Raw genomic sequence first — 27,529 nt, 5'->3', positions numbered from 1 at the left:
ATGTAACTAGAAGTGTCTCCTGGGAAGGTCTGAGAGGGCTGCTGATAATGGAGGGAAGAGCCTGCTTCTGGCCACCCAGAGTACAAGTAATAGCTGTGGCTCTAGAAGGCTTCCTGGACCATGAGTGACCTTGAAAATGGATGTCACAGGTTGGAGATGGCTGGGCCCTGTCCTGGACCTGACTGTGCTGCTGCAAAGGAGCCCTGGACTACTGAACTCCAAACTTCTTTTCATTGAGAGGGAAACAAACTGTTTAAAGGACTGCTTCAGTTCCACTGTTAACGTAGCCATTCTTACTCCTGCTGGTACATATAGGAAACCCACAGAGTTTCCAGTGGGGAAATGGGATTCTGATGAGGCTTGCAGCAGGGCGTGAAAGCTGAGTGAGCTTGTGATGGGAGGCTGGGAGCTGAGGAAGTTTTCTTTGTAAGGAGAATCAGAGCATTTTCTCCAAGTGCACATGAGCAGGAAGATGGGGCTGAGGCTATACAAGCCCGGAGGAGCAATGGAAATGGAAAGGGGACGGATCAGGATGCACTTCCAAGGCCAGACAACAGGGCAATTTTCCCTAACTCTGCTCAGCACCAGGAGAACTGGAGAGGGCAGAACAAGGGTAGTGAAAGAGGAAGGGAGGTCCCAGGGGTGATTAACGGGGCATTGGTGGGGAAGAGGAAAAAAGGAGTCAGAAAGCAAATGCAAATAGAACAGGATGGAGAAACTAGGGAGCCACAAAGCTTGGATGGGACGCTGCAGTCAGAGTGGAAGCTCGGAGCTCAGCACAAAAGCCTCACTGTGATAGGGCCTGTGGCTCCACGGGGTGGGTGGCAATGGGCAGGAAATGGTTCATGGAGTACAAGAGTCAAGGAAGGAGAAGGTTCCCCATGTGGACAGTGGCAATGGCAATGGCAGTTCTTAAGGTGAAGAGGAAAACCAAGAGCTGCCAGAGCAGAGTGCTCAGTGAACCGAAGGAAGAGCTAGAGGTGAAGGTTCCCACAGGGAGCTCCTTTGATCTCTCACCTGTGAAAGCTATGATGCATGTGACCAGGGCATGAGCCAGGGCCAGCACAGCAAGGCTGCTTCTCCAGGGTCACATGTAATCAGTGACCTTAAAACCAAGTGATGTTCCAGCATACCTACATTATACCCTTCTCTGGGAAGACAGCTGGGTATGATGAATGACTCCTCCCTGTGTTGGGTTTATCAATAAAGAAAAGGTCCCTTTGCAAGTAGTCTACTTTGAGGTAAAAGGAGTCCCCAAGAGGGCTCAGGGTTGCCTCAGCATCACCTTCATACAAAAGAGCAGAGGTTATTAAATTAAAAACTTCTCATGAAGCCCACGACCCAAGTTGAGTCCCCAAGCACAGGAATATGCCACCTTCTATCTGCATGACGTCTTTACAGTAATAAACAACATGGGACACTCTCTCTTAGAAGCCAGGCCGGAACATGATAAGGGATGCTGGGCCTGGGAGGGCACGTGCCTCCAGAGCTGACCAAAAGGATAGCTTATGTGGGGTGAGAAAGAAAGAAGCAGCAGCAGAGAGGAGCCCCGGGACCATCCAGTGGCCTAGTATCAAGGGACATACTCAAGCTGTGATGGTCATTCTGGCCCACTTACCACATTCCTGGGGCCAGTCCAAGAGCATTCCACTGCAGTCTGGTTGATGGCCTTGGCTTTGAGGCTCGGAGCAGGTGGGCGAACCCCTCTGGTCACAACATGCTCAAATGCTAGAGGACTATCTCCCAAGTCAGTCTTGGCCCAGGCAGAAATCTCATAGGATGTATGAGCTGTCAGATTACCAACTGTGAAAACAAGGAGACGCCCGGAGAAAGGAGTGGGTATCAATCAAGAATTTGTGTCAACATAAAGCACTGTTTTTTAAAAAAAAAATCTCTTAATTTAGTGAATCCCACCTGCAGGACTTTGTTAGTTTACATGTCCATTTAACGCTTATTTACAGGTGACCAGTATGTGTAACACACCTCAGGGGCACTGGAAAACGACTCATATAGCTAACCATCTAGGGAAAAAATGGGCACAAAACTCCTGGAGAGCCATTTGGCCCAATGTTACAGGAGCCTTGAAAAAGTACACCCTTCCATTTGACTATCCCATAAAACCAGAGAGGGACTCAAAAATCTGCAAATGAGGAGATCATCTCAGTGTCTGTTGCAGTAGAATACACTGCATGACCTGCTTTGCCACAGGGCAATAACTAAATCATGTGTGTTCTACAAACTACTATGCTACCTGTAAAATTTTTTCCAAAGAATATTTAATGACCCTGGAAAATCCTTATGATTTTATGTTACATGAAAAGGAAAGGATAAACTAGATACAGTCTTTTTCTGATTTTGTAAAAAAAGATAAAGACATCCATGTGTAGAAAAAACATGCAGAAATTCCTGAAATGCAAAATTGAAATTAAAGCAAATTCCATTATACTTTTTATGACTTCTAACATTTTCTGAAATAAGCACGTACTCCATTTCCAATTAGGGGATTAAAACTAAATGAAGAGTGAACAAAGGGAGGACATGTTAACAGGATAATCTTTGGAATCAGAAAGATGGAGGTTCAAGGCTTGACTCTATACTTTGTGGCTATAAATCCTTTGTATTTAAACTCCTCAAGTCTGTTTCCTTATTTGTAAGATGGAGAAAAAATAATAGTACTTGAATAGCAGTTGGCTGTTGTGGGGCTTAAAAGAGAAAATGCTTGTTAAGTGGCTGGCATGATGCCCTGTGTTGAGCTGGCTCTTCACAGATTTCAGACAACAGCCCAAGAGCTGCCCCTGACTCTGCTGATTGTACCAGTTTAACACTGAGGCAATGGGTCACAGGCTTTGGAAATGCAAAGAGCCAATCCTGACTTTCAGAAAGCCAATGCTGCTTTCTGAGGGCGCTGCTCATTCTCTGAACCTGTGTTTTGCCTCTGTAGGATGGCACCCCTCAGGGAATTATTATTGGGGTTATGCAAGACAATAGCTCCAGTAACAACACCTAGGTAAAGGCCTGCTCTCAGTAGGTGCTCTATATCATTCTTTCCCCTTGCATGGCCTCCTTGTACAAATTACTTAATTTAGTAGACATTCAGTTTGAAAAAGGAAAAAAAAAAGGTGGGGGGACAATTATAGAACACTTGTAGTTTCTGTTTAATAAGACAACAAGAAGTAGTGAATACAACTGATTGAAAGTACTTTGCCAACAGGATAGAAGCAGAGGAAAGGAGGACACTCACAAGTCATTCTCAACACTCACAGGCAGCTTTTGGTATCGAAGTTTTTGTCTTAGAAATAAAATCCATTCATTAGCCCATTTTTGGATACAAAAATTTAAGCCGAGGCTTACTTTTTGCATGGATGCAAGAAGGACTGGACACTTGGTTTGTCTGATCACTCATTCAGTCAACAAATATTTTCTGAATGCCAATCACACCCCAAGTCTCGTGCTACCTCTTATTAGTAGAGGGGGACTGAACTAGGCTAGAAAGAGACAGGTAACTAAATCTAGGAACGTGTTCTTATGAAACACAAAAATCATGTGCCGAGAGTTAATCTGGCCTCGTTCCGGTTCTTCCTCCTCTGGGGCCTGCAATTTCCACTTAAGGTCAATGGGTTAGGAGGAGGCTTAAGCTACCAGCGAGTGAAGCCTTCTAACTATGGAGTCAGGAGCACACTTACAGTGTCCTCAGTGGACAAGGACCTGGCCATGCAGAACCAACTCCAAAGAAGACCTCCACCCAGCACCCCACACATGCTCTGCTGCCAGGAAAGCATGAGAGTAGCCTTGCTTCTTCCTGCTCACGTACCCGCAAGCTGCAAGTGTTACCTTTGTGAGACAGTGCGCTCCCTCGGAAGTTCAAGGTTCTCTTCTCTTGTTTGTGGGCATCAAATGTCCAGAAAAGGTTCACCACATAGCCATTCACCTGCCAAGATATGGGAGACACAAAACAAAATCAGCTAACAGCCAGGGGGACTCACCAACTACAAAAAGCAGGCCTCTTTAGATGTCTCATTTTTTATAACGGATGGGTGGTTTTTAAACAAGTTCTATTTATGTTACCATTAATATTTAGCTATATTCCATTTACTTCTAAAAACAAATGTGAGATCATTTATAGTACAAAATGTATTTAACAAAGCAAAAAATGTATGCAGAATAAAAGGACAAGAACCAATTAATAAAGGTGGAATAAAGAAAAAAATGAAAATATAATGAGGCCAAGATAATTAAGGGTAAATCTCAGCTCAGGCTATCCTTGCAGTCAAGACCAACAGTTCAATATAAGAGCTGGCTGGTGAGATCTTACCATCTAACAGGAGTAAACACATCCACACAATTAGAAAAAATACTTTTTCTAAGTCCAGAGCTCATACAAGGTTGTGATCTACAGATCTTTAAATATGCGACAACCAACAAAATAAAAGCATTTTCAAGACCAAAGACTATAGATAAGGACTACATTAAGGCCATCCATCTCTTGTAACAACTCTCTCTGGAAGTCAAGGGTGTGATACTAAATTGCAGTTATGTAAACGGCACAAGGACTCTAAAGGCTGCTTGTCCTACCACAATTTCATGGATGGGGATGGATGCAAAGAGGAGCAGGCAAGAAAGAGCATTCTGGAAAGTGGATTCAACTTGAAAGACCACACGGACACACAACGACGGTGGAGTTGGCTGTGCAGATGGGCCAAGCAGATGGTCTGGTGGTGCTGGAAGAGGAGGGAACTGGGTGGCTACATGCAAATCTAAGATAGATGTGTTTCCAAGGTATCTGACTCTCTCACAAGAAAGCTGCTCTTCTACTGTGGGAACCTCTGTATTGGCACTTAGCACCAGGAAATCCAATAAAGCTGAAAATTACAGGGCATACATATTCTGTTAACACCAACTCTTTATTTGCACTGTAGCTGTGAACCATTTAATTATATGGTTAAAGAAAAAAAGGCACCAGGCTGAGGCAGAATAATTACATGTGGAGACTCAAGTTGTTCTTCATGGGGGAAAGAACCAACCTAGTTTGGATACTTCAGCTTCACTGGATCAAGTCATTCATTTTTCTTAATCTTTTTTTTTTCTTAATCTTCATGTGCTATGTCCCATCGGTTCCCATACAAAGTAAAGCCCCACCCAACTGATGGTTTGAAATTTCCACATTACCTTGATGTCTCCATCCATGGTCAGGGTAAAGCTTAGCGAATTTTCACCATAGCTGTCAATGTGGATATCTGGCGGTGGGATCACTGAAGACAAAAGGGGATTCAAAGAGAAACCATGCAATGAAAAGGGAGGAAGGCAGGAATTCAGTGTTCAACTCAACAGACAAAGCGACCTTTCAGCTGGGGAAGAAAGGGCGCTTCTTTGGCTGTCTTTACTATCTCTTTACCACTGTTTCCCTGAAGCTGAGGTCAGGCCCACCATTGCTTGGTGAACACACAGCAATCTTGGCTCGGTCTGGAAATTAGGTCGAGCAGAAAAGTTCCATTATGTAAATGTCCCCAAGCAGCCCAGCTTCACCCTGATTCTTAAAGCGAAGAGATCACTGTGAGTGCTACCTTTACTGGCACTACAAAGTCCAGCAGCCTCAAGCCCTTTTTGAGGGTGACAATGGGATGAATCAGAAGTGATAAACAGAGGTGCAGCAAAATAAGAAGAAGGTGGCCTCTAGAGTCAGCAAACTTGAGTTCAGATTCCTGTTCTCTGATATTTAACAGCTGGTCATCTGGGGCAAGTGACTTCTCTCCTTTGAGCCTAAAGATACACATTTCTATGTATGTTTAGTGCCTACCACTCAATTCCCTTTCCGATAGTCTCATTTATGGCCGATAAAAGAGCCAGTAAGCAACTGGTGTTCTCCAAAAGATCAGAGCTCAGGCTGAAAGGTGAAGTGGGCAAGGAGAGCGTGGTTCAGAGAAAAGATCACTCTCAGGTCATCTGACAGGCATGGCGCAATCTCTGCCCACAAGAAAGCTGTCAGTGCTGAGACGAGCGTAATCCAAGCTCATTCCACTGCGTAACATGTGATCAGAAGACACAATTTAAATGAATGTGTTTATGAGATTCTCAGCACATATGTTCCCTTATTCAGGAAATGGAAGAAAGACTCGAAGTAGTGGTTTACATCTGGTGGCAAAAGAGATGTTTCAAAATCTGGAGGTGTACCTCTAAATAAACAGGTCATAAAACTGGGCTTGAGGAAAACACAATAACCAGAAAAAAGGATGTGAGAAGTTTCAGGAATCCAAATCCAATTCAAACAACAAGGATGCTACATTAAAGCCAACCTGCATTAAAATCATGGTGACCAGGGGCAGGTCCCAATTTTCTTCAAAGTCCAGTTTTCTCAGCTATGAAATGAGGATAAAAATACTTATCTCCTTGGAGTTAAGTAAAACAAGAAGCATGATGCTTAGTACACAAGAAGACTCAATAAAGGTGGCTCTTCCCATGGCCATTATTACCAACCCACCAGGTTCGCTAATGACCCAGCATTTCTGGCTGATATCGCTGCTGTCTTTGTCCTTCACCTGCTTATGTTATGATCCGAGGTCATAGGTATCTCACACTGCTTGTTGACATGCTGCATAGTGGCCTTCTGTATATGCTCTAACCAAAACACATATGAGGAGCTAAGACTCATCAAAATCAGAGAGATGAAGCTTAAGAAAAGCAACCACCCCCTGAGATTTTCAAATGCAGGTGAACTTGTGCCTACAGAGCTCCAGGAAGAGTCCCACCTTCCCAAATCCCTTCTATTAAGTGTAGATGGCCAGAATGTATTGGACCAGATTTTGCACAGAAAGGATAAGCCTAAAAACTAAAGAGATGGTGAATCGAGCAGCATGCTTTCTCAATCACCTGCAGGCATTTTGCCCACCAACTGGCAGTGCTAAGTCTATTGCCCTGACCTCCACATTGCAGATTTTAGAGGGGATCAGAGTGATTCTTCGATGACTCAGAGTTTTGTCTCACAGGCGCTGGGTAAAGAAAAATCCCCTAATCACATTCCATGTCACAGGGTTCATGTGTTTTTTATATCTGTAAGTCCAGAAATGAAAGTCCCCAGTGCCATGGCTAAGATGAGAAAAACCATTCAGAAAGATGAGCTACTGTGCATCTCCCAATGTGCATCAGAACCCTTAGCTGCTTCAGTTCACTTATGCACCAACTATTTCTTTGGTTCCCACTAGATACCAGTGATAGAGTGGAGAAAACAGACCAGATCTCAGCCCTCATGAGGCACACATGCAAAATGATTTGCAGCCACCCTGGCAAGCAGAGCAGCCCAGTGGGTCACACGTGTCTCAGCCCAGAGGGAAGCGTGTAGCATGAGAGTTAAAAAAGAGCACAGGCTTAAGAGGCAGGCATGTCAGGTTCCAGTCCCAAGCACATCACTCACTGGTTGTATGGCCTGCGGCAAGTGACATCCTCTTTCCCCTTCTTACCTAATCTGGTAGCTGTTCTGATGGATCAACTAGGTGAGCTGATGTACACAAAACAGTGCACACTCAGAGTGCCCAAGGTCAGCCCGAGTGCCAGAAACCATCACTGACGGTTTGTTGGTGACAGTGGGAGAAGTCACAAATCCCAGGGTGGACCTTTCTTAAAATGCCACAAACGAACATGTATAGAACCATCCCCATCTTTAGTGAGAAGGAGGACTCCTTCCATTTTAGATATTGCACATGCTCACAAAAGGATGGGCACCCTGGCCTTCGGAAATCCCTGCAATTCTAGGAGGAGGAATGCACTCAGCAGTCACATAAAAAGACTTCTGCTTGGAAATACTCAGAAGTGTGCGTGTGCTGGGGAGAAAGAAGCTGTGTGAAGTTTTCTAATCTATGCTGCTCTTTTCCAGTCATATTGAAGGTCATTTCCAAAGGGCCCTATCTTCTCTAAATCTGCAAATGCTGGTGGAATCATTTACCTTTTCCTTTTATGGTGGTAATGGATTTAGAATCGCTCCAGTTTCCTATTCCACGACTAGTCACCGCAGCCACCTTTTTAAATTAGAGTGTGAATTAGTATGAAATAAAGGCAATACACCACACGGCAAGAATTCTAAATGAGCTAAAGGGGTGAAACTTTGGCAATGAGGGTGGAAAAAATTATATAGAGAGTGACCCATGATGTTCAGGGGCCCCAGCAACTGAAATGAGAGGGGAAAGAAACAAAGGAAAGGAGTTTGGGCACAGGAAATTATGATAGTCCTAAGATTATAATATTGCTCTTGATTGACAGATGTCAAGGTTCTTCTAAAGGGCAGGTGTGTATGTATAGGTGATCTAAGTTCTAAATGTACACATATATAAAAGGGATACTGGGGAAATTAGTGCAAGGGAGTCTTTGGAGGGTCTGCACGTAATGGTCTCAAACATGCTTTACACAAAAATCTATCTTTTCTGCTAAAGATAATATAATATGTCATAAGAACCTTACAAAATCAGTTTATAAATGCCACTTATCATAGCTCTGCCTCACCCTGCAGCTAAAGATAAGCAGAAAAGGTTGGGTGCAAAAGTTAAAGGTGATGGAAAGCTAGCAGAAAACCTGGTTACAAGCTGGGGAAGCCGCATCGCCTAAGTGCTTGATTATCTGCAGGAAGTCTGCTTCTCCCCTTGGGACAAGGAGCTGGGTATTTTATGGACTACCAATATGCACTCTTAAAAGTAAGCACAGAGTACTCAGGAAATGGAAACATCTCTCTAGGTTCTAAGACTGACCAGAGGGCCAGGACAGATGTGAACACTCACTCTGACGGTGTACAGAGCGTTGACCAGTAAGTTCTTTATTTCTGTAGAGTTACTAGTAGCCCTCTGGGAGGCCCACATCTTGGAACCGCTCCTGCTATATTCTACCTAAAATGAGAAGAAGAAATGAGTAAAAGGTAATGAGAGATCTAGAGCACCCTATTACCTTAAAAAGTGGCAGGAGGAGGGGCTGGGGTTGTAGCTCAGTGGTAAAGTGCTTGCCTTGCCTGTGTGAGGCACTGGGTTCAAGCCTCAGCACCACATATAAATAAATAAAATAGAGATACTATGTCCATCTACAACTGAAAACAAAATATTTAAAAAAAAATAGTGGCAGGAGGGGAAAGAGGAATGTGGGGTACAGGATGTTCTGACAGGTGGGTCAATATCCATAAAATTATGGCAAATCAATTCCTAGTTGTACGAACATAAAGAAATCTCTATCACCCTGACACCCATGTCCACTCCTGGAAGGTACTTACAATGTACTCTCGAATGAGACCGTGGGTGTGGATGGGAGGAGTCCAGTGTCCAACAATCACACCTTCTGCTTCCCTGTGGAGTGACAGCTGGAGATTTCGAGGGGCATCTGGCACTACAAAAAGAGGCAACTTGCAAGTCAAGCTATCCCTGTGTGCAGATGACATGATCTCATACACAGATCACAGGAATCTCTGGAGGGTGCAAAAAACTACTGAAAGTGCTAAATGAACTCAGTAAAGTTGCAAAATACAAGACCAATAAACAAAAATCAGGAGCATTTCTACACACCAACAAACTTGCTTTGAAAAAGAAATTAAGAAATCAATATCATTTACAATAGTAACCAAAAATGAACAGATAAAATACCTAGGAATAAATTTAACTAAGAAAGTAAGGTGAAAGAACTCCACGATGAAAGCTATAAATACTGATGAAAGAAAATGAAGAGGATACACATGCACACACACAAAAGGACACCCCTTAAACATGGGTTGGAAGAATCAATACTGCTCAAATGTACATACTACCTAAAGCAATCTACAGATTCTGTGCAGTCCCTATCAGAATACTAACGATGTTCTTCACATTAAAAGAAAAAATACTTCTAAAATTTATATAGAACCATAGAAGATCCTGAATGGCCAAAGCAATTCTACGCAAAACGAACAAAGCTGGACGTGTCACAATACCGGTCCTTGAAACATCCTACAAAGCTGTAGAAATCAAAAGAGCATAAAAAGAGACATATAGACCAATAAAACAGAACAAAGAGTCCAGAAGTGAGTCCACATATTTACATTAACTGATTTTTGATAAAGGCACCAAGAACATACACTGAAGAAAGGACAGTTTCTTCAATAAATGGTGCTGGGAAAACTAAATATCCACATGAAGAAAAATAAAACTGCATTCCTTTCACAATAAAAAATAAATTTAAAAAAAAGCCTGAAACAGATCAAACACTTAAATGTAAGATTCCCCAAACTATGAAACTAAAAGAAAACAGGGGAAATACTTCAGGACAATGGTCTGGGCAAAGATTCCTTTTTTATAATATGACCCCAAAAAACACAAAAGTAAAAATTTTGTAGGCTACATGTCTCATTTGTCTTTAAAAAAAAAAAGGAAAGAAAAAGACTTCTACACAATAAATAAAATATTTAATAGAGTGAAGGGGCAACCTATTCATCCAACAAGGGAATTAACAGTCAGAATACAGAAGGACTTCAACAATTCAACTGCAAAAAAAAAAAAAAAAAAAAAATCTGATTAAAAAATGGTCAAATGGACATTTCTCAAAAGAAAATATTCAAATGGTCAACAAGTAAATGTGAAAAAATGCTAAATATCTCTAATCATCAGGGAAATACTAATCAAAATCACAATGACATATCATCTTACTCCAGGTAGAATGGCCATTATCAAAAAGGCAAAAAATAAAAAATGCTGGCAAAGATGTAGAGAAAGGGTAATCCTACAATGCTGGTGGGAACATAACAAATCAGTCCAGCCATACGGCAAGCTGCATAGACGTTGCTCAAAAAATTACCAACAGAACTATCCCAAGACTCAACGATTCCACTATGGAGTACATACCAGAGAACAGAAGGCAATCAGTATATCTAAGAGGTACCCACACTCCCAGGTTCACTGCAGCACTATTCACAACAGTCAAGATATGAAACCAACCTAGTTGCACAACAAGGGATGAAAGGATAAAGAAAATGTGGTTTGTGTGCGTGTGTGTTAAACCATAAGAATGAAATTCAGCCATTGTAGCAATGTGGATGAGCCTGGAAGACAGTGTTAAGTGAAATAATCCAGGCACAGGAAGGCAAATAAAAACTGCATGTTCTCGCTTACATATAGAAATTAAAAAACTAAAATCTTCATCTCATAGTGGTTAACAGAGCCCAGCAAGGGAAGGATGGAAAGGTGGTTAACAGGTACACAGTGCAGCTGGACAGAAGGAATAACTTCTGATGTTCTAGAGCACAGTAGGGTAACTATGGATGATAACAACTAATTGAATACTTCAAAACAGGTAGGAAAGAGATTGAATGTTCCTAACACAAAGAAACGACAAACGTCTGAGGTCATTACCTATTATATACATGTATTGAAATGACATAGTATACCCCAAAATTATATGCAATTATTTTGCATTAATTTGAAATAAATATATATGTATATGTGTGTATATATGTATGTATATATAATATATAATACATTTTATACACATAAATATATTTTATATATGTGCATGTGTGTGTGTGTATATATGTATATATGTATTTTTTTTTTTGAAAGAGTTAACTTGAGGTTAAAACCCATTCACATAGTGGTCAACTATAAGAATTTTCCTGTGCTTTAAACAAAAATAAGAGGGAATATAGATTGGTGTTTTTAAAAATGAGAGAGAAAGAAAGAAACTATAAATAGAAAAAAGACTAGTAGAATTAAGGGAAGTGAGTGGGAGAAGGGGAGAGAGGAAGCGCTTGGTACTGAATGGGAAAAAGTTATATTCTATGTCTCTATGACAAAATGAACCCCAAAATTATATAGAACTATAATGCACTAATTAAAAAAAACACACAATGCCCCATAAAAATTGCAAAACAAGGAAAAGAAGGAATCTTTTTCCTTCTAGAAAAATAAGGAATCTAGGTGCTGGGACCTATCCACTAAAAGGTCTGTTAGCTTGGTCTCCACATTGACAAGATACACTTCCTCTTCTTCAAAAGTGCAAGGTGTGCTGTCCACATATCAGATCAGGGCTCAGTCAAGACAGATGTAAATCTGTGGGTCACAGGGCTGCAGGATGGGATCACTTGGCAGACTGAGTCACCACTGGCCCTGGACGTCAATGCTGAGATCTTAATTGTCAATGACAGCCCCTGCTGCCTCAGACTCTCGTACCACAAAACAGATCCATGGGCATGACTGCCAAGGAATAAGACTGATTTTCTAACATCACAGAAATTCTACATCCAAATGAATGTGATCACCTTCAAAGCAGACTCCTTAATGAGTTCAGTGATATGCATTCAAGATACTTCAGGCGAGGGGAAAAATGAAGAGAACAAGCAGATCATCAAGTTAGCTACTCTGAAAGGAGGAAGCAGGGAGCTCTCTTAGATCCATGAATTTAGCAAATTTCTTTAAAGTTTAGTCACAAAACTACTGACATGCCTTGTATTTTAATGATGATGAGCTCCTAAGCAAGGGAAATGCCTACAGAAAGGCAGAGGCAGAATCAAGAGACACAGGAGGGCAATGGTGGAGAGAATCTGAAATTAACCTATCTCAAGGTACAAGAGCATTCTCTGCCATAGTAAGAATAAATGTTAAATAGCTCAGGCTAGACCACAGAACTTAACCACAGAACTTCCACGCAGGAAAGGCAGAGGTAAGTATGTACCCGCATTCCTGAGCATCTTTGGAAAAACCTGCTCAACATCCCACATGAGGTCTTGTACATACCATAAAAATAAGATCATAACACTTACACCCTTCTGGAGTCCGCAGGGTCACAAAGTCATTGGTGTTGTGTGCCTTGCTTAGGCATTGAACCTGTACTTTAACTTGATACGTGGTGTCTGGTTTCAAGACTTTTAATACAGTGTTTGTTTTGTTGCTGTGAGTCTCCAGAGTCTTCCATATACTCTCTCCAACCACCCTGGCCAAAAGAACAAAGAAACTGTCTCAGCAAAGTAGCATGGGTGGCTAATCAAGAGCCACAGAGTGATTATCACAAGAGAATTTACAGATCATCCAGTGGCAACGAAGACCATGGCAGAGATGGGACCCACCTGTAGTAGACATTATATACACAAGAAGCAGAGGGCATTTTTTTGGGTCGCATCCAGGTCAAAGTTACATCCCCAGAGAAATCAGCTGTCCACTGAAGATTCTGTACTTTGTATACAGTTAACTCATCTAGAGAGATAAGGTGAAAAGAGACAAAGAAAGTTATATCTTATAAATCCTCAAATTTCAAAGGACCCGGGCTTTTAAGCAGAGGCTGCTGCAATCTAAATTGTCAAGAGATCACAATCACTATCTGAAAAGACATTCCAGAAAATATAGCTGACACCTCCCTATACAACCTTCCCTAGGGTTCCCCATTTCCAGTGGTGGTATTGTTCCTGGCATTTCACCTCCCTCCTGCCCAAGGCAATTTAAATTTGATTCTCAAAGAGAACACTGCAAGTCCAAGGACAGTGTCATAGCAGGATATGTCACTAAATACACTCCAGAGAGGACTGAGTTAACCCCATCAGCAGTCTGAGGCTCTGAGAGAGCATGGCATATCAGCAAGAGGTGGAAAGTCTGTTGAAAACAAATCCAGCCCCTTCACCAACAGGAAGGAGGTAGCGGGAAGTTAAATCAAAGTGGGCCAGGCCTCGGCTCACTTGGTGCTCTGAGGTGGGGCACAAATCCATTTCAGTTTCAGATTCTGTTTTGTTTTTTGCTGTGCTGGGGATGGAACGCCAGCCTTGCATATGTTAGACAAGTGCTCCACCACTGAGCTATACCCCAGCCATCATTTGCAGACTAAGAGAAGGTTTCAGAGGCTCCTAGCTGGAAGTCCCCCTCAGCGTGCGATGCACTCACCACTGCAGGCCGCCTCGTCACTCTCATCCGAGCAGTCCAGGAAGCCATCGCAGCGCTCCGAGAGTACAATGCAGGCCTCGCCGTCCTCACACTTGAACTCCCTGCTCATACAGGTCAAGGTGCTGTGTGTGGCTGAAACACAAAGAGCCTTCATGAACCCAGGGAAGGACCACCTTGCACTGAAGGTCCAGGTTCATCTATGTTTAGGAAAAGTAGTTTGAATTCTTTTGGCTAAAAGGCTTCTGCTTCAAAACACCTTTCGGTAAGGTGGAGGAGAACATGCACTGGCAGGGCTGCGCCTTCTGACTCACCGTTACCTACTGGATCTCCCTTCAGGAAGGCTGTGAAATTTGGAGGCAAACTGGGGTCTAAGTCTTCATTCTATCTAAGCTGGAGCAAGCTGCTTAGTATCAACAGAGTGCAGTTCCCCTATGCAAAATTGAGTGACAATTCTACTGCTATTGCATCTGCAGGGATCTAGCAAAATCAAGCACCTAAGTGGTTCCTGGCTCCTGGCAGGCACCAACAAGCTGTAGCTAGGACTCCATAGTAATAATTACTTTGTTCCTATTCTTGGGTCCTAGAATGACACTCTGACTTCTGGCTTGAGTAATAAACATAATGAGATGGATCACAATAAGGTTAAGAGGCATGCCCACTTGATGCAGTATTTTTTAATTGTATAGGTTCAAAGAATTTTCACAGGAAAGGAAATAATGCAAAATAAAGGTAAAGTTAAGAGTTATGTAACTATAGTAGGCTACTAACCAGCTCTAGAAAGGAGGTGGTAACAATGCAATTGCAAATGACCCTAAGGAAGAACAAAGGAGCGAATGGCATGGAGAGCAAATCTGCTGCCCCAGGGTGGTCAGAGCCAGGTCCAGAAGTGGGTACTTCAGGCTTTCATTATCCAGACCCACACCGCCTACCCGAGCCCAGACAAGGAAGGGCTTTTCCCGAGACCCAAAGCTAACAGTGAGCAGCATCTAAATTCAACCTTGCCATTCCAAGTCAAAGATTTTCACATTCCTATCCCTGAAACCTGCTAATAAGGTACTTTGCTTAGCAAAAGGGACTTAATGGATGTGATTAAATAAAGGATCTTGATGTAGGGAGTTTGGCCTGGAATTTTCAGATGGTCCCCTCTAGCCACATGATTTCTTCAAGGTAGAGAACCTTTGCTGATTGTGGTCAGAGGCAGATTTGTGAAGAGAGTAGGAGGGTTCGAGCTGCAGAGCTGCTGGCTCTGCAGGTGGAGGCAGGAGCCATGAGACTCTAGAGGGCAGCCCCAGAGGAACCGCCCTGCCCTCACCTTGGTTTGAGCCTAGTGACACCGTGTCAGATTTCAAACTCAGAGAACTAGCAGAAAATAAAAGTGTTGTTTCCTGATACTCTGTCTGAGGCAATTCATTACAGTGGCCAGGGAAACCGATACACACTCCAGGCCCTGTGTTTGTCCAGATCTCATGCTGAGGATTCTATCTTGGTTTCCTGAGCTCAGACTACAATTTCTCCATTGGCATTCAGGAACAAAATCCCTGCTAGCTCTTACCCTCCACCCCAAATGCAAATAAATACACGCACTCTACCATACAATGACTACATCATTTCATATCAGTATCACGAACCATGCCTGCACTCCAGATTAAAAATAAAGTCTGATCTAAAATAATTTCAATAAATTTCTTTAATCACACCCTCTAAATTCTATTCCAGGGTATTGATAGAAGAAGAAATTACAAAAAGAGCTTCTAAGTCACTGTAATCATCTAAGAGCAAAGAATCAACAGGAGTAATTCTTTAACAATCTTCTAGGGAACTTCTGAAGTGTACGGACTCCTGGGACTTGCCCCAAATCTACTGTAGCAGACCACAGTAGGAGCAGAGTGTGTGCAGTATTTAAAAGTTCCCATGTGAATCCGGCAAGGAAAACCAGCCAGGGTTGAGAACCTCTGCTGGTGAGACAGAGGTAGAGAAACTGCATAGAGTTCACAGCAGAACAACCAGGATGGTCAACAGAAATGGATAAAGGATCCAGGGATATTTCCCTAGAGACCATAAGGTATGAAGGTTGCTAGGGAGAAAGACTTGAGAGCAGGTGTGGAACACTTAATAATTGTTCTCAATTGATGAATTTTCATGCAAAGGAATTAAGAACTCTACATGAGTCTCTAGGATGGTGATACAGACTTGCAAAAAAAAAAAGAGCTAATACAGTGTGCAGAGGTCCCGCACTATTTGCAGGAGATTGGCTGCAGGATCCCTTCAGACACCAAACTCCAAAGAGGCTCAAGTCCCTTATATACAGTATATAATTCACACACACCTTCCTGTATACTTTAAATCTTCCCTAGATTACTTATAATACTTAATGCAATGTAAATACTATGCAAATTAGTAATATGCTGTTTTGTTTAAGGAATAATGATAAGAACCAAAATCTGTACATGTTCAGTACAGATACATAGGTACATTTATATATATATACATGCACACACATACACACACACACACGCATTATATATACCTACATATATATACATATAAATACATATTTTTTTCAGTCCACAGTTGGTTGAATCCACAGACACAGAATTTGCAGATACAAAGGGAAAAGGAAACTACCAAAACCACTTATGAGGCTTTTTACAAATTATAATCCTATACATCAAGAAAATCATTTTATTACAGAAATATATTATATGCTGAGCTGAAATTGGTTTATCTGGAGGCAGGGATGGACAACTGCATTACATATACAAGCATATTGGAGATTTAGAAAAAGGTTCAAGAACCACTGCTGTAACAGTCTCAGGAACCCAAGACAGACTTCATCCTTCCATGCAGTGAGCATTAATGCATCAGGTACAGCTCCAGTCACTAAGAACATGCTGATGTGTAAGACAGACAAGTCACCTACCATGAGAGAGATTATCTTCTCTTGAGAGAAGTTACTAGCAAGCCAACCAACAAATACGTCATTTCAGATAGTGTAAGAGTCACAAAGGAATGCAGAGTAATGGTATCTGAGTTAAAGGGGTGGGTAGTGACACTACTTCATATAGGACAGTCTGGGAGGGATACTGCTCAGAAGGGGACTATTTGAGAAACACAAGATTCCCAACACAAAAGTCTTCCACTGGATAAGAATGTGAGAAAACTATTGTCAAATGACAGCTGAGTAGGACTGCTAGACGTCTGAGGCTTCCTTATGAAATATGTCTCAAAACATTAAAAGCAAGAAAACCCAGATATGAGACTCTGGAAATAAGGCTGCCATTAATCTCTGCAAATTCTTCAACTGATTTTTAAAGAAATGGCTGACGGACACTTAGAACAGGAAGTCATGGACATTAGAAGCCAGCTTCTCTCTGAGAGGAATCATGCCACACTCATCCCATTTTGTTTTTCATAAGGTAAGTGGATTCACAGATTTAGTAAAATCGTGGAGATGGCACATCTTGATTTTAAGACCCTGAATTCAGCAATATCCTTGTGATAAGACAAATTTGAAACAGCCTGAAAACACAGATTTAAAGCATGCCAATTAATGGGTTACTATCACCCAGGAGGGACTCTGTAGGTCTTTGCTTCTTTGTTGGTTATTTTTAATGTTCACCTTGTCATATGATCTCTTATTTGGCTCAGATGTTCTGACTGTCACTTTGTTGAGTGTGGGATCAGCCTGTCCTGTTCTTTTAATGTCCCAGGGGTCTGCTGCATTCATTCTTTTAACATAAGAGTAGACTTTTGTACTAAGCCCTGTTCGATTTCTTTGTTAGGTTTGGTGTATTCCACTCTGATAAAAGATCTTTCCAAATGGATAAAAGATCACAAACTTCTACCTAAACAAATAACCCAGTCTGGTACTGACAGGATGACTCTCTTTGAGCCTCAATTTTCCTATCTCTACTATGGAGACAATGCAGACAATTAAGTAAAAGAATGTTGACAATTAAGTAAAATAAACATAATTTACTTGAGGATAATGGAAAACACATTAAAGTCCATCACCAAGTGTTCATTTCCTTTTTTAAATTCTGATTATTTTTACCAGAAAATAAGTTCTCTTGTTGACTCTGCAATACCTACAGATGTAACAAGCACACTTTCCAAATTTTCATTCAATTCTGTAAGGACATTTCAAACAGCAGGGTCATTCACAAAGAATCAGAAACGATTCTAACAGCAAACAGCAAAGCAGAAGCAGCCTAAAGAAGATCACTTGGGATAAAGCAAATAGAAAAATAAAACAAGAGCCCAAAAGAGTAAGAAAGCAGAAGGGCACAATAATGAAACAAATACAAATGAATAAGGCAATGGAATTGAATCCTCTGGTTCCTGGGTTCCGGATAACAAGTAGCAGGTATAATGATATACAGGGATTCATCCCCCAAAAGCATCTAAATTTACTCAGGTCCCAATTGCTGACCAAGAGCAGAAGGTTAGGAACGGGATCCCTCACAGCTTCCAAGAAAAAGCAAACCAATAAAAATCACCCTAGCCGGCAAATTTAAAAAGTGGAAAAGTCAAATGGTATCTTGAAAAAAAAAAAAAAAGATTCCTAGGAAGCAATTTATCAAACTCCCTGACTTTTGGACAAAGAAAGGCTCCTTCGGACAGTTGAAACAAAAGCAGAAGCAACATTCATGAAGAAGGGAGGTGTGAATGAGGGGGGCCTTGGGACCCCTGCAGAAAAAAAACACATTTAGAAAACACATTTAGAAAAACCTATTCGCTGTGGGAATACATAAGCTTTATATCTCAGGTTAAGGACCTGGCCAAGATGATTTTTCCCTGTGGTCAGCAGCCTGCCAAGACCTAAAGGACCCAGTGGAATCTGTCTCTACAAGCCCATAGCTACGGAGCCTCTTAAAGGAGACAGAGTGTGAGAACTGGTGAAGACTCATAAGGGGTTAGGTGTAGACGGTCTCCAGAAGGCCAACTGCCGACACATCCCGGGAAGGGGCAACTCCTCCCAGCTACAGCTCACATGCCTCGCTTCCTACCAGGATGCTGCACACCAACTCAGACTCCAGTGCCCATCCATCACCCATCGTGGTCCCTGGCTCCACACAGGGAAGCCTGCCAATGCCCCACCTGGGCTATAGCATCAGCCTTCCAGGTATCCAGAGGAGAAATCTCCTCTCTTCCTTCCTGCTGATCTTCATAGACGAGGACTCACAGGCTGCTAAGAACACGACCTCTAATGTATCAACATGCCTTCTTCCTTTCTCATCTCACGGTCCCATTTCATTGGCTTCCTCAGTAGCACCCAGCCTCCAATCATACCTCCACCTTCTAATCCATTCCTCTCACAGTGAAGTCCAAGTGCCCAGACTGTCTCTACGCACTCACCATTTTGCCCATGCATGGTGCGGGGAGCCACCCAGGGCCTGTACAAGAACCAAACTTGGTTGAGCTATTAGACAGAAGGATCTGACCTCAGGAACTGCCTGAGTCATGTGGTTATCCTGTGTTGGTTCACCACTGAAGTTCAAACATAAGCCAGGATGTGGGAGTGACCTGCTAGAGCCAAATGGCTTGCTTACCTCCACCTGCTATCCTGTTCTTCTCAAAGAAGCTCCTACTGGTCCCCTTCTGATCTGTACACTATAAATAAAGCAAGCGAGGGCTCCTTTCTTTGTTAGAGCCAAACCCTTATAGATGGCTCAATTGGTCATGCCCCTGCTTTTAAGATAATTCTGTCTTCTGTTGTTATTTCTGATAAATAAATTTCATAGCTTTTATTTCCCAGTCAGCCCACCCCTCCTATAGGAACACTTTCCCTTGCCACTGTGGGACATGTGGCGAGACACAGCCCTCTTTACAGACCTGTTTCCTTGTGTCTCTGAACTTCTGGCTATTCATGTTGTCCCTCATGGCTGGGATGCCCACCATCTGTTACCTTCCCCTGCTTTTCTCCATTAAAACTCCCTCAGAGCCAAGAGCAGAGGCACACTGTAGTCCTAGCCATTCTGGAGGCTGAGGCAAGGGGACTCCCTAAGCCCAAGAGTTCAGGGTCAGTTTGGGCAATGTAGCAAGACCCCATCTCCTATAAACAACAAAACCCACTTCTCACACATTATCAACCAGGATGCCTTTCCTGACTGACTGCCACCTCTCTGGAGGATGGCTAGGTCCATTCTGAACTATGTGAGTTCCTTGGAGAGGCTTTTGCTATTGCCTACCTTGCACTGAAATATAGCTGCTGATTTGTGGTCCTCCCACCAGACTGTATCCCAGCAAACGATCAGTGCCTGCCACATTGTGCGCAATCAATGAATTTTCGTCCCACCAGACTGAAGATGCTATGAACGCACACAACCCTTCCTCCTAATCAGAGTCTGCAAGGAAAGCCCAGAGAGTTCCCTGTGAGGAACTGTGCTACAGGTAGAGGAGGGATGGCTAATGACCTCTTCCCTTTCTTCCCAAGCCTCACTGGAAAAAATATCTAGGATGGAAAGGTATTTGGTAAACTTGTGAAATGCTAAACACAAGACAGGTTCTTTAAAAAAAAAAAACAGATTCTAGAACACCCCTCCCTACTGCTCTTGAGTCAGTGGATTGGGGTAGGATCACTAAAGTTCCATTTTTAATAAGCACTCTCCATGGGATCCCTCTAAGTCACATAAACTTTGTCACTACTGATTTACAGAAACTAAGGGAAAAACTAACCTTCTCTGCCTTAGACCCTATTTCATCTTGAAATGGTAAGATTTGATAGGGCTCCATTTGGGGCTTAGTTTTTCATTAAGGAATCTTCATTTTAAGAGGAAAAAGTGGGATTAGAACAGGGATCAAAAAAGAATGGAGAGCTTGCTGTTGGGGTCAGGGCGGGAGAAGGTTCTTTGCAGAGAGGTAGGAGGAACTTTGCCATTCTCTTCTAGGTTCCCCAGAGCAGAAGTCACGTGAGCATGAAGAAGCATTCTTCCTGGAGGTAAAGCCCCATGACTGGCTGGGACACCTGCTGTCTGCAGTCATAGATGGATGGATAGAGGAGAGCCCAAGCTCGAGCAGTGCCCCACATCAGAGGCAAGTTAATGGCAGGGAATGGGCGCTCTTCCGGTCACACCCCTCCCAGGTCATTACAGTCGTACCCGTTAGGCCAGAGGTGGCTCCAGCATGCAACCAGAGACCAAAAGGTGTTGACTGTGTGGCATGAGCTCATCTCTGTGTCTGACTTCCAGGCCACTGATTTCACCCCCTGCTTCCTGAGAGTCGCTCAGTAGGCCACCCCCATCCAGCCAACCCCGTGGACCTCAGTCAGTGTCCAAAAGCCAGTGTCTCTCCCTCCATCACCTACTCCAAGGACCCTCCCCAGGGAACAGGCACCACAGCTCACTCTGAAAGCCGACCACCCCACTCCACACGCTGAGACAGTACACATGTCACCTCACAGCAGGCTCCGATTGCCTGGTCCTCATTCCACGTGTGATCGGTATCCTCTGTTGCCATCTAGAATTACCCAGAGGCGAAGACTGAATCTCTTAATGGAGTGCTGGAGGCAAAACCCCAAGAATACAGTCTCTGTGCCTCATTAAACCCTTCCGGAAGAATAAATGCAATTATAGAAGATATTGGCTTTACCCCTAGGTGTTTTAAAGAGTTAAACATAGAAAATAAAAAAAAAAAAAATTTTAGGACCCTATTAATTTTTCTCATTCTTTCAGAAAATATTTTTGTTAAATATGCTCCTACTGCTTAAAATATCTCAGGCAACTTATTAGAAAGAGTGTGGTTACCATATGATGGGATGTGGGTTCATGAGGCAAAGCCCTATGGACCACATAGAGGCAACATGGCTACACAAAAGTGCACGACTCACACACGGGGGTGTGTGCTGACACAGAAATGAAGCAGGGCAATGGGACATTGCATGCTCCAGAAATCTGCCCTGGGGCTGACGCGCTCTCTAACTACTCACGGCAGTTGTCCTCATCCTGGCCATCCTGGCAATCCCGGTGGCCATCACAGCGCTTCCAGTTGGGGATGCACTTCTTTGGTTGGCGGCACTCAAACTCAAATCGGTCACATCGCCCAAGCTGAGTGGGAGTGGAGACAGCAGTGACATTTGCTAGAAAAGAGATTTTTAAAATTCAGTTTTCAGTATTGTGCAAGCTGGCCGGTAACAGAGACCAATTCAATGTGTTAGGCGAGCACAGTGCCTTAGGAATTGCAAAGGGGACCTGGAGACACGTGTGCACTCTGGATAAAGGCAGTAAACTATACGACATCACTTAATTTGCTCCCTCTCAGGCACCAACTAAAGACCTAGTCAAGAGATTATTTTCAAGACCTAAACCCACAAGGGCACAAATAAAAGACAAAAGCAAAACGTTTGCAAGCCAGGTGTGGTGGCACATGCCTATAATGCCTGGGACTTGGGAGGCTGAGGCAGGAGGATCCCAAGTTCAAGGCTAGCCTCTCAGCAACTTAGCACAACCTTAAGCAACTTAGTGAGACCCTATCTTAACATAAAAAAATGGTTGGGGATGTGGTCCAGTGGTTAAGCATCCCTGGGTTCAGTCACAGCTACAAAATAAATAAATAAATATTTTTTAAAAATGCGGAAGCTGGAAAGGAGACAGTGACAAGTGACTAAGGAGATCAGAGAAGGTCATATCCTATCACAAGCTATCAGAGGAGAAAAGTAGAAAGCAACTAGATCAACATCACCAACCCTCAAAACACTCACAAACTGGTATAGTGAGGAGGGAAAAAGGTAAAGAAGTTAAGAGATATTTAAGAAGCAACTACAGGGTCTGGGGATGTGGCTGAGTGGGAGAGAGTTTGCATAGTGTGCATAAGGCCCCAGGGTTCCAGCTCCAGTACTGAAGAAAAATTAAAGGGGTAGCTACATTCCCTACATCCTCCCACCCCAACAGCCTCCTGGGACAATCACCCCCTACACCACCCCAATAACAGACTGGGGGGCTATTATTTGGATAGAATGAAAACCAAGAGCTGTTTTAGACAGGCATAGTTGACAGCAAGAATATCTTACTGGTAAACTGGGAATTATACCTATAGACAGCAAAATGTGAAGACCTCACTCTCTTCCTGAGACTTCTATTAGTGAGATCCTTATTGCGCAGGCAGGAGATTGTAGAATCTTCTCCGGGAAAACTGATCAGCCTCAGAGATAAGCCTTAAAATTACCAAGGTCCTAGAAAGTTAAGCCAAGGTAAACCAAGCCCCTTATTCCTGAAGAAGATGGGCATTATGGGTAGGCTCCCGAGTGTGGGAGGGTTGATCACCACCCACTACTGTGGATGATTGATATACTACGTCTTAGTAGAAGGTAAAATGAAAAGAGGAACAATATAAGGAAGAGAAACCAGCTAGGAGGCTTTTACATGGAAGAGCATGGAGGAGCTAGAGACAACCAAAAACGAATACACAGAAGAAAACACAAAAGCTGAACAAGATGTGTAATAAGGGATTTGTTCATCAGATGAGTCAGAATTGGTTAGACTGAGTTAAGGCCCTGGTCAGAGTTTTAACAAACAAAAACAATTTTGAGGGAAGGATAATTCAATAGATAGGTGGACCTTGAGGGAAAAGGATAGAGACAAAAGGGGTTTTATGGCTTTTTTAAATCCCTTTTTTTTACAATTCGTTTTAATTTGAGAAGCATTTATGGGCTGCTGACTATTTGCCTGTTGTTGTGGTAGATACAGGAGAAAATCCCAAGTAATTACAGCATCGTCTCCAAAAAGGAGACTCACTCCATTGCCATTAGGAAGCAATATACCGCCTGATCATAGTCAGGAATCCAAGGGACAATGGCTAAGTTCAATGAGACTGGGCATCAGCTAAAGGAGTCCAGGAAGCTCTATAGGGGTGAGTTTTGAGAGGGAAAATCACGCTGTACTTGTTTGAAGCAAGAATCTCAAGGTTTAGTGAAACTTGGAATCATGTGGGTATCTCCTGGGCTCCACACAGAAGTTCTAATGCTGTGTGTTTTATAAACCCTGCAGGCGATTCCATTACAGAGGAGTCATTGTGCCATACCTTGAGAACTGCTAATGACATATTAAGGTCTCTTTGTTATAAAATTCTTGCTTCTGTTTGCCCTGACTGATGGTAGGTTTCAGAGATGGGGAAAGCAGGAGGATGAGACAGGGAGTACACGAATTTCTGACAAGGGAAAAAGGCCTGCTGCAGGCATGCAGGAGGGAAAGGAACAAGTCTGTCCAGAATAGATGAAGAGCCCAAAGAAGTGAGAGAAGCCAGCAGGAGTCGGGTCACACAGGCCTTGAAACTAGGACTCAAGGGCCAAGAACTGATCTTCTAGACAAGAACAAGGAAAGGAATGGGACGCACAAAGACATCAAGGAGCAAAATCAAATTATGGATGGGCAAATCTGCTAAGGCAAGGATTATGCAAAGTGCAGCTTATATGTGACTCTGAAATAGACTCCTGCTTAGGGAAACACAGTATCCTCACCCACGCTCTGCCTGCAATGAGGGGCAGGCACTAGATGGGGTCTCAAGGTGGGCCCTGCCTCCAGCAATGGTTACTGCAGGGCTCTTCAGCTGCCTCTGTGTTCAGCCACTAGATGGCAGTGCTCACCCTTCTTTTAGAAGGACAAGCCAGACAATTGCCAAGCAGGAAAATTGGGCCCTCGTCCCTAAGTGTAATACACACACAAAAACTTCTCTGTAATCTCAACTATAATTTCCCACAGAGAAGGGAACAAAGGTGGACTGCCCGCAGTAGGAGGGAAAGGAGGGTAGCTGGCCTTTTCCTGCAGGAAGTTCAGAGGGCAGTTATAGAAGATGGGATGCTCCATTTCCAAGTTCCCATGGGTTTGATACAGAGAGAAGCACGGAAGTCTCCCTGCCCTGGAGGTGCCCTATTGGCGAGAAGCACAGGACAGCGAGGCTGTGCCTAGGCCATGCGCCAGAACATCCTCAACACAAGAACAGGTGCCATGGAGAGCTAAGGCCAGGACTCACCAAGTGAGGGGCAGGCTTCCTCGTCAGAGCCATCTGCACAATCCCGGTACCCATCACACACCCAGGTGTCCATCACACAGGCCCCATTGCTGCAGCGGAAGTAATTGGGCAGGCACGTGGAGGGCCCAGGAGTGGGGGAGGGCAGAACATGTGAATCTGAGGAAAACACCAAAAAGGAAACCCAAAATGTTACCAGAAGTTGGACCTCAGACTAAAATGTGTTCCAAACCTAGTCGGCATTTTAGCTGCACCAGCCAAGAGAGGCTAGTGACAGTCACAGCCCTGTACAGCAGCCCATCTAAAAATCATTTATAATGTGGTGTCTGAACAGATGGTATTTGTTTCCCCTTTGGTTGGTAGATTGGCCATCCTACTGTAGTGGATAGGAGCTAATACTCAGATGGGCCTGCTGTTGTAGGTGCTTCTGAAAACTAACAAAAGGAACAGGTGAGCAGTTGACTTGGAAGGGACAGGATGGGTAGAGAATTTCTATCAAGGCCCAACTGCTTCAGTTAATTCACCACAACTATTCCAAGACCTGGGTTGGAGACAACAATGCCAAAAGGAAGGGAAAGCATGCACCCCACGTCAGTTTTCCTCAGAGGTAATCACAGCACAGGCAGGACCTGGGGACCTTGTTAAAATGCAGATTCTCATTCAGTAGGTGTGGGGCAGGGCAGAGATTCTGCAGTTTTAATCAGCTCCAAGAAGATGTGAATGCTGCTGGTCTGCAGACCACACTTTGAGGAGCAAGGTTCTGGGAGTCTCACTGTGTCCTGCAAAATCAGGAATGAATAACCCTGGAAACAGGAAATACCATGCACCCTGATTGCAAATGGGAGGAAAAAGAGAGAACTCCTCAGGGTTGATTCCCCACCAAAGAAGTCAAAAAAGCACAGAATAAGTCAGGCACTCAAGAGACAAAGTTAGATTCTGTGCAGTCAGGTGGGCCTGCCCTGGCGCGTCTCGGCTGTGGGGCTGACCCAGCACTGCAGCCTCTTACCTCCACAATCCTTCTCATCAGACCAATCTCCACAGTCGTTCTCCCTGTCACACTTCCACCTGTTTGGGATGCAGTGGCCATTCTCACAGCGGAACTGGAAGTAGCGAGAGCAGTTTGGGGCTTCTGTGGGGTTTTCTGTAGAGATCAACCACAGTATCAGTCATTTCCCCTGTACCAGAGGGAACACAAAGCTCCACCTAGATGCATGTCCTTGAAACTCACGTCCTGTGTGGCATTTCCCTTTCAAAAAAGATAAGGCAGCTTTATGGACCCAAGGGGCAAAAAAATCCACCCACGAACAACAACACCCCATCTTCCCAGTCCCCAACGCATGTTTCTCTAACCTACATTTTTTACTTTTGGGGGGACTAAATCCAGGGACACTTCGCCACTGAGTCATATCCCCAGCCCTTTTAATTTTTATTTTGAAAGAGGATCTAAGTTGCTTAGGACCTCACCAAATTGCTGAGGCTGGCTTTGAACTTGTGATCCTCCTGCCTCAGCCTCCTGAGTTGCTGGGATTACAGGCATGTGTCACCACACCCAAGGATGACCTACATTTTGTTATTCTGAGAATAATTGCCTGACTTGTAGTTCTGACATTTTACCAAAGGATTAGGCTAACTATGGATGACAGCCCAATTGAAATGCTGTGGCCTGTAATACTTAGGGGTACACTCCACAATATTTACCACAATCCTTTACCCACTGCATTCCTTATATATAATGTGGTCCTTGTAAATGAGGAAAGAGAAGGAAACAGAATGAACCTTTCCCCTCATCTACTAGGTGTAAGTTCCTGATTCGCTCAATTCTTCTTGTGGGGATTCAAAACCTGGTGGTAGCTGCTGCTAAGGAAGAAGGCAAAGTGTGCAGGCGAGAAGCTGGCAAGCAGCCCCTCCTTAGCCACATGTGTCCCTGTAACCACAGGACGCAAGGAGTCCAAAGCTCACCACAGTTGGCTTCATCGGAGTAGTCACCACAGTCGTCCATCCCGTCGCATTTCCAAATCAAACTGATGCACACTCCATTCTGACACTGGAAACCGAACTCATCACAGACCTTGTGGAACTCGGGGTCTTGGGCTAATAAGGAATAAACAGCCATAAAGTCCACATACTTCCTTGCTGGAGAGGTCAGAGCAGGAGTGACACTCAGAATGGGAGGGAGGAGCAAATGTCCTCTGCCAAGAGCCTGTCATGCTGAAGGATTCCTTGAAAGCAAAAGCTAAATCTGATCTTTAGAGCACACATCTGGGTAACTGATCCTTTCCACGGTCCTTTATTGAGTACTATTATGGATTGAGTTTATCCCCCCAAAATTTGTGGGCTGCACTCCTAACCCCTAACACTCTAAACGTGTGATTTTCTTGGAGGTGACATCTTTAAAGAGGTAAAGTTACAATGAGGTCACCAGGGTAAGCCCTAATCCAATACAACTTCTGTCCATAGAAGAAGTTTGAACACAGAAATGTAGAAAGGAAAGACCACGTGAGGACACGGTGAGAAGACGTCCACCTAAGAGGTCAAGAAAGAGGCCTCTGGGAAAACAAACCCTGCCGACAACACACCTTGACTATAAACTTCCAGCCTCCCTTTACCAGGAGAAAATTCATTTCTGTTGTTCAAGCCACCCAGTGTGTGGCATTTTTGCCATGGCAGCCCGAGCAAACAAATACAAATGCAGGGTACTCTGAGAAACAGGG

At 43.5% G+C, this 27,529-nt stretch overlaps 1 protein-coding gene across 2 annotated transcripts in view; it reads right to left on the bottom strand.

The window, feature by feature from the left end:
* Nucleotides 1–27,529, bottom strand: part of Sorl1 (sortilin related receptor 1) — a 159,629-nt gene that overhangs the window by 14,746 nt on the left and 117,354 nt on the right. For both annotated transcript variants that reach the window (XM_047516319.1, XM_047516318.1), the window contains exons 29-41: nt 26,778–26,909; nt 25,825–25,959; nt 24,822–24,977; nt 21,784–21,933; nt 13,857–13,988; nt 13,052–13,178; nt 12,749–12,918; nt 9,239–9,351; nt 8,760–8,864; nt 7,934–8,006; nt 5,167–5,249; nt 3,832–3,928; nt 1,619–1,803 (exon numbers count right to left, since the gene is read on the bottom strand). In XM_047516319.1, the coding sequence (XP_047372275.1) occupies nt 1,619–1,803; nt 3,832–3,928; nt 5,167–5,249; nt 7,934–8,006; nt 8,760–8,864; nt 9,239–9,351; nt 12,749–12,918; nt 13,052–13,178; nt 13,857–13,988; nt 21,784–21,933; nt 24,822–24,977; nt 25,825–25,959; nt 26,778–26,909 (1,658 nt within the window). The remainder of the gene's footprint in view (nt 1–1,618; nt 1,804–3,831; nt 3,929–5,166; nt 5,250–7,933; nt 8,007–8,759; nt 8,865–9,238; nt 9,352–12,748; nt 12,919–13,051; nt 13,179–13,856; nt 13,989–21,783; nt 21,934–24,821; nt 24,978–25,824; nt 25,960–26,777; nt 26,910–27,529) is intronic.

Source organism: Sciurus carolinensis, chromosome 11 (assembly GCF_902686445.1).
Source record: "Sciurus carolinensis chromosome 11, mSciCar1.2, whole genome shotgun sequence".
In the NCBI taxonomy this organism is placed as follows: Eukaryota; Metazoa; Chordata; class Mammalia; order Rodentia; family Sciuridae; genus Sciurus; species Sciurus carolinensis.
This window is presented reverse-complemented; position numbering and strand designations above follow the sequence as displayed.